The sequence below is a fragment of the Phalaenopsis equestris genome, unplaced genomic scaffold, assembly GCF_001263595.1.
Source record: "Phalaenopsis equestris unplaced genomic scaffold, ASM126359v1 Scaffold000002, whole genome shotgun sequence".
NCBI lineage: Eukaryota > Viridiplantae > Streptophyta > Magnoliopsida > Asparagales > Orchidaceae > Phalaenopsis > Phalaenopsis equestris.
In genome coordinates, this window is record NW_018164444.1 from 53,887,430 (window position 1) to 53,897,132 (window position 9,703).

General features: G+C 35.2%; 1 protein-coding gene across 1 annotated transcript in view; it reads right to left on the minus strand.

The window, feature by feature from the left end:
• Nucleotides 1–9,182, minus strand: part of LOC110018989 — a 15,585-nt gene extending 6,403 nt beyond the window's left edge. The window contains exons 1-5 of the mRNA XM_020716507.1: nt 9,078–9,182; nt 8,560–8,667; nt 8,320–8,481; nt 7,676–7,736; nt 3,291–3,415 (exon numbers count right to left, since the gene is read on the minus strand). Coding sequence (XP_020572166.1) covers nt 3,291–3,415; nt 7,676–7,736; nt 8,320–8,481; nt 8,560–8,667; nt 9,078–9,182 — 561 coding nt within the window. The remainder of the gene's footprint in view (nt 1–3,290; nt 3,416–7,675; nt 7,737–8,319; nt 8,482–8,559; nt 8,668–9,077) is intronic.
• Between the last annotated feature and the right edge of the window lie 521 nt (nt 9,183–9,703).

Consider the following 9,703-nt stretch of genomic DNA (forward strand, 5'->3'; position numbering starts at 1 on the left):
CTTACTAGGATCAATTGCAGATACGCAGCTTGTCAGTATAAGTTGTTTATTAGCATAAGCTCGATAAGCTGCAGCTACCCCAAAGAGACCCTTAATTGACCTAGGATCAATTTTACCCAGTAGGGGCAGTATTCTAAATAAAAGCCGTACAAGGTTTAAGAGTAGCGAATGACCAATTGGTAGGGAAACATGACATCAAGATGACTAATAGAGTTCTGAAGTTGTGATTTTTTGTGGGGACTGTATTGATGAAATAGGTGGCAGTAAGCACAGTGTCACTCTGAGACCTTTTCAGGAAATTAGACTAAAACATAATGGAACAAGCCAGTTTGAGAAGATATTGATTTTCTCTCGGCTTCCCCATTTTGTTGATAAGTGTTTACACATATGCTATGGTGGAGAATGCTCTTACTTACCAAGAATTCACCTAATATAAAGTTAAAAAATTCACAACAATTGTCGGTTCGAAAGACTTAAATTGATGTTTTGAATTGGGTCAAAATGAAGGAGTGAAAGTTATTTAAGGTGACCGCAACTTCAGATTTATCTTTTAAGATAGACCCCACGTCATTCAAGTAAGGTCATCAATCAAGGTAAAAAACCACAGTGTATTAGTGTAGCTGAGAGTGCGAGAGGATCCCAATAAGTCACTGTGAAGCGGAAGACGTGTAAGAGAGATGGATACAGAATACGACGTTGTTTAACTAATTGACAAATCTCATATTTGAATCTAGCAATATTGTTATTGGTAAATATCGACGGTATAATTGTTTTAAATATTGAAAACTGGGATAAACCAAATGATAATACAACACAATAGGACACTCAGTGGATCGAGAAAAATTACAACTGAAAAAAGTATCCTCGTTCTAACTGCATTTCTCTTGGAAGAAGTAGAACTTGGTTATCCCGCTTAGCAGTTTCAATCATACTTCTCCAACAACAATCCTGAAAAACACAAAAATTAAGAAAAAAATGAGTGATCAATCAATGTCATTTGACAACTTAGTGACAGATAAAAGGTTACACTTCAACGGAGGTACATGTAACACAAATCCCAAAGTTAGATGGTTGTTAATACAACTGGCCATTTACCAACAATGGAATTACAAGGGTCAGATGTAATTTTAATTGTATCTTTTTCGAAACAAGGATAATATGTCAAGAAAACTTTGAGAGTGTCCAGTCATGTGGTCTGTGATACCTAAATCAATAATCCATGGACTATAAGAGCCAAATAAAGAGTGTCATAGAAATGGTACCTTGACGGACATGGGAGGTCGACGGGTCGGAAGTAAACTGACTGGATCCATGCAAGCTTGATTAATTGTTCCATCCGATTGTTAAAAGAGTCGGGTGATTCCAGAGTGTTCCGAGTGGGAGTTGGTTGTACTGTAGCATATTCAGATGTCGTTGTGAGACCCTTAGCAGAGGAGGATCTAGTTGAAAGTTTGTATGTCGGTTTCTAATAGAGTATCCAACACTTCTCACGAGTATAAATTGGTTTGTGATAGTAATCACAAGTGAAGCCAGTGGCTCGAGATGGCATGAATGAGTGTTCAGAACAAATAATGATCAAGGTAGATTATTTGACTAAAGTGGAAGTATTAAGCATGACAAATCTCTAGCTCTCTTCATGTAGAATCTCTGTGAATGTAGCACGAGCGGAAGGAAGGAGATCCCGGCCAAGAATATGGCCCCGGACTTCATCAAGGACTTTGCTAAGGTCTGTCGGAAATTGGAACATGCGATCTTTTCATATAATTTTCTAAAAGAGGGAAAGATTTGTAGAAGATTCTTAGTGTAGTCGTAGTAGAGATCGCATTCCATCAATAAGACCACCAAATCATTATCGTAGTGGGTCATGGTCCTCAATCCCTCTCCGTCTCGCAGATCTTCTTGGAAACCTCATAAAGTTTGTTGGAGTTCCCTGCATCTGAGTACTTGTAGTTCATAGGACACTGACAGAAAGAAGAAACATATACGAGCGGCCAATTACAAACTTCATGAAGTTAATCAGCCACGACATGACCATAGAATTCTTCACTTCCCACACTTCATACGTCGGTTCAGTTTTAGGAGGTACATAAATCATACCAGTGAGATAGCTAAATTTCTCGAGTCCCTTGACTCACGACTTGGGACCATTGAGGAAAATTAGAACCGTTCAGTTTATGGGTGGTGATTAAAATGTTCATATGGTTTTTCATCCTCCGGTCTGCAAGGGATTGAGATCGATGTCGGCCCTCCGGTGGACTGAAGTACACCATCAGAAGAAGGGTCAATGGCGAAAGGAGTCCATCAAGATTCCAACTGAGCCAAATGTGAGGTTGGGTTGCTGATATATAGGAAGATCCTGGAGGCAGGAAAGAATTCTGAAAACACTAAACGAGGAGAACATGCTTTAAAATAAGAAATTTTAGAAACACCAGACGGGGAGAACAAGCTCTAGAGTAAGAATCATGGCTCTAATACCATGTTAACTTTTGAGAACTGAGCTTCAACTTTTATTGATAGGAAAAGGGGCATAAATATACATTACAAAACTCAAATAAAAAGAAAGACCAAATTAAAGGAAAAGAATAAATTTAGAAATAGAATACACAGGAAATATATAAATATGAAAACAGAAGCAAATAAAGCTAATAATAACTACAACGAAAATAATAATTCTAATACATTATTATCTTCATTTTACACAAATTGCATTCATCAGCATCATGAGCAGAGCTTATCCAACAATTTTTAACTTTTAAATTATTGAAAACAAACTCCCTTATTAGAACACCTAAAAATAATGTGCACCATATCACATTAATATATAAGAAAATCCATCAAGAATGATGTCACATGTATATAATTTCCATTCTTCATGAGTGTAAACCTTGACATGTCACTATTGGTCATTTAGGGACTAGTTTTAATACCGGTCCCTTCACCATCATACAACAGTTTCAAAAATTTATTAGTAGAATTATATTGCAACCAAACACGCTTAACAAAGGGGCTAATGTTGTGAAAGTTGACAATTTCATCGAAACACTTGCAATAAGAAAATCATTCATCATATTGTATGCATGTATGTGTGTCTATATATATATATATATATATAGGTTTTCTATTGGGATTTGACCAACTTAATGATATGTTTTTTTTTTTTTTTTGGCACTAAATATGGCGTGCGTTGGATGATTGATTATAGAGCTATAGATTACTATAAAATCAGTGCTTATCTACGCAAAAAACCAAGCGAGCTGCAAGCCATGTATAAGGATAAATAGACAACTGACCTTTCCATCTCCATCATTGTCAAAGGAATGAATCATATGACCAATCTCAATATCTGTCCAACTAAAATCATGAGCTGAGACCATTTTCTTCACGTCCCTTGCGGTAATGTAACCTTTACTGGTTTCTGCAGAGCAAATAATCAGAAGCCTATGTGCATTTTACAGGAAAATTTCATTCCATCATTTCAAAAGATAAAAAAATGTACAATTACTTCAATTAGTGTAATCCATTTTTTAATGACGAGCACATTGGAAATATGAACAGATGAAACATTTTCTTTGTTTCATGTACAGTCAAAAATAAATTTTAATCAAAATAAGGAAAGAGAAGTCAAGCATTTATTAAAGAGCTTGACGTAAATCTAATGAAAGAGTGGAAGTTTGGTAGCTATAATAATACATGCTTAGGATTGCTTATTGAGTCTAGGTTTATTTGAATTTAGTTTGTTCCTTAATCTTAGGAGTTAGTTGCTATTTTTGCTTGAATTTTATTTATTGTTACTTTCTTGGCTGATTTTTAGGTCTTTTCTAATAAAGTTTGTTATTAGCTCCTAGCTTTAAAATATTGTAGGGCTACACAAAAGGTGTGGTTCTATTTTCCCTTCAATCTACAACAATTTTCTTAATTTTTCTCTTCTTTCTCATTTCAAGAAGCCAACAATTTGGTATCAGAGCTCTCTTCTTAAGAGATCTATGCGTGAGTTCGAGCGACAATGGAGATCAAAGCTAGTTTTTCCTTAGTTGCTCCACCAGTGTTTGACAGAGACAACTACCGGATCTAGGCAGTCGGCATGGAGACGTACCTGGAAGCTTTGGATCTCTGGGAAGCAGTGGAAGAAGACTATGACATTCCTCTTCTCCCTGAAAATCTCACCGTAACACAAATTAAAGCACAAAAGGAGAAGAAGACAAAGAAGTCCAAGGCAAAAGCTTGTTTGTTTGCTGTAGTTTCCTCTACGATCTTCACTCGTATCATGTCGTTGAAAACAGCAAAAAGGATTTGGGATTATCTCAAATCTGAGTATGAAGGAGATGAAAGAATTCGAGGGATGCAGCTGCTAAACTTGGTTCGTGACTTTGAATTGCAAAAGATGAAGGAGACAGAAACCATTAAGGAGTACTATGACAGACTACTCAACATAGCAAATCGTGTCAAATTATTGGGTTCTTCTCTGGAAAATTCAAGGATTGTTCAGAAAATCCTTGTAATACTGCCTGAAAGATTTGAGGCTACCATCACCACCTTAGAAAATACGAAGCATCTGTCAAAGATTGCTTTGACAGAACTCTTAAGTGTTTTACAAGCACAAGAGTAGAGACGTATAATGAGACAAGAAAGAGTTGTCGAAGGAACTCTTCCAGTCAAGCATCAAGATGATGAGAAGAATAGAAGGCCCAAAAACAAGAAGTTTCAAGCTACAAGTAAACAAAAGAAAGATTACCTTTCATGTCGTCCTCCTTTCAAATGTTGGAGAAGACAAGATGCAAAGTGCAGCAAGTGCAATCAAATGGGACATTAAGCTACATGAAGCTAAGCTATCATTTGCAAGAATAAAGATCAGCAACAAGGAGATGAAGCACAAGTGGCAGATCAAGAAGAAGATGATCAGCTTTTCATTGCAACTTGTTTCACGAGTTCTGAAACAAGTGAAAACTAGTTCATTGATAGTAGTTGTATTAATCATATGACACATGACAAGTAGTTGTTTAAGGAATTGAAGAGCACCGAGTTCAAGAAAGTCAGAATTGAGAATGGTGAATATATATTGCAGTCAAAGGAAAGGGCACCGTATTCATTGCAAGTTGTTCAAAAACCTAGTTGATCGCCGATGTTCTCTATGTACCAGATATTTATCAAAACTTGCTTAATGTTGGTCAATTAATAGAAAAGGGATTCAAAGTGACGTTTATGGAAAAGGCATGTTTGATAGAGAATGCTACAAGCCAAAGGATGTTTGAAGTTAATATGGCAGGAAGGAATTTTTCACTCAATCCAATGCAGAAGAAGCAGAAGGTTTTTGGTTCTTTTTCCAATGAAAGTTCTGTAAAACATGCCGACTCACTAGAAGTTTCATTGATTAATGAGGGTAATGAAGGCCATTTAGATGATCTTACGATAATGAAGGAAACACTTCGAGTTAAAGATGAAGAACTTTAGCAATTGGCCAAAGAATTAAGTGTAAGAGATTCAACCATATGTGATAGCAAACAAGTTAACTGAGACAGCTCAGGCTGTTGAAGTAGTTGCACCTGCAGCTCTTACTATGGATGAAAAGAGGAGGCTTGCTTACACAGAAATTGAACGACTGGCCAATGATTCAAATAAAAAACTTCAAGGAACCATTCTTAAGTTAAAAGAATCAAAAGAAAAGGTTGCAGCATTTAGCAGAGATAGAGAGATCCTGCTCAAGCAGAGAGACTCTGCTCTTCAAGAGGTACATTTTTGGCGTTCTAAGCTCGCAAAAGCTAGAGAACATGTTGTTTTATTAGAAGCGGTTGTAGTTCGAGTTGAAGAAAGCACCAGGGTTTCACAGGCAGATGCAGAAGCTCGATTAAAAGATGTCGTTGAAAAAGCATTGTTCGCTGCAAAAGTAAAAGAGAATCGATTAACATTTGTGACTGCTTTGCAATCTCAAGTTCAAAGGCAACAAAGTTCCACAAAACAAGTGCTGGAAGAGAAACCCGAGTCAAGCTCAGGCTTCATCAAAACGGTGCCAATGACGAAACTTGCGGACTTGGAAGATGATGTCGATAAAGCTTGCTTAAGTGATTCAAAACTCATTCGGGTTTCTGGTGACAGCAAGCAATTGACTACCAATGGTGTTGATATTCATATCATTGTCATTTCTCATAACTCTGTGTCTCATGGAAACACTAAGTATTTCAACATCAAGTTATTTTTTCTAAGAGAAGTGCAGAAAAAAGAATTTGTGACTCTGATTTACTGCAAATCTAAAGATCAGTTGGCAGATTTGCTTACAAAGTCACTTCCAATCAGCAAGTTTGAGTTTCTAAGGCAGAAACTTGGTGTTCGCAGATCCTAAAACAAGGAGTGTTGGAATACATGCTTAGGATTGCTTATTGAGTTTAGGTTTATTTGAATTTAATGTGTTCCTTAATCTTAAGAGTTAGTTGCTATTTTTTCTTGAATTTTGTTTCTTGTTACTTTCTTAGCTGATTTTTAGGTCTTTTCTTGGAAGTTTGTTATTAGCTCCAAGTTTAAAATATTGTAAGGCTACACTAAGGGTGTGGTTCTGATTTCCCTTCAATCTACAGCAAGAAATTTTAGTTTTTCACTTCTTTCTCATTTTTTAATGACGAGCACATTGGAAATATGAACAGATGAAACATTTTCTTTGTTTCATGTACAGTCAAAAATAAATTTTAATCAAAATAAGGAAAAGGAAGTCAAGCATTTATTAAAGAGCTTCACGTAAATCTAATGAAAGAGTGGAAGTTTGGTAGCTATAACAATACAAACAAAACTAGTTGTCTTTTTTATCCCAGCCTCCATGAGTTCTTCGATGTAGGACCACCAATCAGATAGACAATTACAAAATTCTACACAAGTAAATTGCAGGATACTTCTAGTATTAATTGATGTAGGGAATAAACAAATTTAGAGGCCTCCAACAATGGAAATTCTGAGAAGAGAGAGATTTTGCATCTGATTTTAGATTTTATTTTTAATTCGAGCATGTTAATGTTACTAAGGAAGCAACCTAACCACTAAAATTATCCAAATCAAGTCATTTCTTCCAGTTTGTTAACTCTCTTCAGAAACCCATTTTAGCATAATAATCCACTGACATCGAAGATGACTTCCACTATTTTCAAAAATTAAGTAGGACTTCAAGCATTTAACTTCTAATTATCACATCATCTTCATACCTAAAAAAATTCCTTTCATACATTAACAGATTAAACCAAGTGATTTCGTTATTACGGATTAACCCCACAAGTTAATTGACAATGTTTGTGATAATTTGTACATGATTTAAGACGCACAATTAGCTTATAAAGCCTTCCAACCTACCAACTTTGCTAAACCTTTCAAAGGTAAGCCTACCTGAAGTATAGGAATCATCAATAAGTGTTTGCTAGGCATGGAGATGACAAGCAGTGTTAACTCCTGTATTGGACAAGAAATCTTGTAATCTTAGCTGTAGAAGCAATTTTCAAGTCAACTTACCAAGAAGGGGAATTATTATTCAAAAATCTTAACTTTTATACAGACTAACGCTAAATAAATCTACAAGATGAGGATACTATACTGTTCAACTACATGAAGAAAATAAAGACAAGTGCGGTATCATCCTGCATTTAAAACATCCATGTATTCCAAGCATACATAAGCAAGATAAAGTCAATAGCTTAAATAATACCATCAAATGAGAAGAAAAAAGCAACCACCTCATCTTCGGTTAATTGAACTCGAGCCTTGTTCTGTGAAATTGAGACAATATAAAATGTCAGAAGCAAGGTCATCTAAAGCTATGTACATAAATATGTACCATCTAAAGTCTATATTATTATTTAGAAGTGGCTTAATTTTTGTCCCATCATAAAAATAAACATTAAGTCTTTATGTACAGCCCAAATCATAAAATCACACACATGACTGAATGCTTTACCCTCAATTAAGATGAGATGAGAAAAAAAATGTTAAATGTGAGTTTGAAGCTATTTCAAAGGTCAATCATACCATCACATTAGAAAACTGGTTAAGTTTGTTGCACAAAACAGTTCACAGTTCAATGTTATCCTCAAACAATGACTAATCACATCCATTGATAGAATAAAAAAAGAAAGAGTATCTGATGTGAAAATAGAGCCAAAGACATGATTTACACATTCTTTCACTAAACCGTATATTTATTAATAAAATGATTAAATATAAATGAAAGTCAACTTAAGGATCATATTTGAAGTCCCCCGAAATTTGTCATTATAGAACCTAAATCATTCTAGCTTATGTGCTTGGGGCACATGCAACCTTTACTAGTTTAATACTTGAATGATTACAAACCAATTTTCCAACTTTCTTTCTTCTGGCGGATTCTTTTGCCTTTGCCTTATATTTTTTCCCCTGTGCATCTTCCCCGGCTATATTTGCAGAAGAATGCTGAACAACCCCCACTGATGTACTAGCTGAATCACCTGCAGTTGCTCCCAATGAGAGAGCAATAGCCTGCCGAGGAATTTCAAACACTGACACCAAACAAAAGAAAAAATTACATCAGCAAGCATCATGTTACCAACTATGTACCTGCATTAAAGCTGCCTCATCATCAATAGAATCAGATTCAATCAGGCCCCTTCTCACATTTGATCTTCTCTTATCCTTTGCAGCAATCAAGGAGCTTGTTCGCTTACCCTAAAACATAAACAAGAGCTTCATTGTATAAAGCAAATTCTTAGAGACCGCATAGAGTAAGAATTTAGGGATGCATTGACAATAGCTAATTAAAAAGGAATGAAAATAAACAAAGCAGTATTCTCAGTTACATGATTCAGTTTGAGGAGAACAATGATAATGGATGTGAAATGCGTTATGTGCTGGAACCCACAATTACTAAGATGTTTGCCATCATTCCTTCACCTTCTATTGCCTCCTCAAGGATCAACGGGATCCCTATTACCTACTTTTCAATTAATGCAATATTGTAACTATTCTATAAACATTATTCCACCTACACATCAATCAATAGACTTATAATTAATATGTCTATTATTCCCTAATTTTGTATGTTTTTATGAGAAGCTATCCTAAGATTGTATGAATACCAGACAAACATTTGGAATGAAATACTCAGCCAAATCTCTACAATTCTTTATCATCAAATCACCGTAACCATTTTTCATCATTGTATTGCCACAAATTGTTCCCATCGTAGAAGCATTCATGCTGCATTACAACATCTGTTTAACTTTTTGTTTTGTTTCCCATGAACAGAATCATAGTTTCTCCATGTATAATAACAACAATACCCACATACCTTTGGTCCTGAGTTCCCTTGAAATTGAGGGATAAAATCTAAATCGAAATGGGGAGTTGCAAATCAGCTATTCAACATATTGATTGAATGTAACAAACTATCTAAAATTGTCATGATTAGTTTGTTATTTCTTTAAAAAAAATAGGCTTGTTATATGGAACAAAAACGTTTGCTAGATGCGTATGAAAACAATTCTACAACATGTACTTATATTCAAGCATTCTCCAATTTTATATTATCTTCTCATGTCTTTAAGGTTTTAAAGATGTCCATTTCTAGCACCTAAATCATTGAGTCAAGAGTTATAGCTCATATGAGCGAATCATCTGAAAAACTTATTTCATCTACCCCTTATCCTAGAAATAAAAAAATAGCCATAGTTGATGGATCATTAATCATTGTACCTTATCCTAG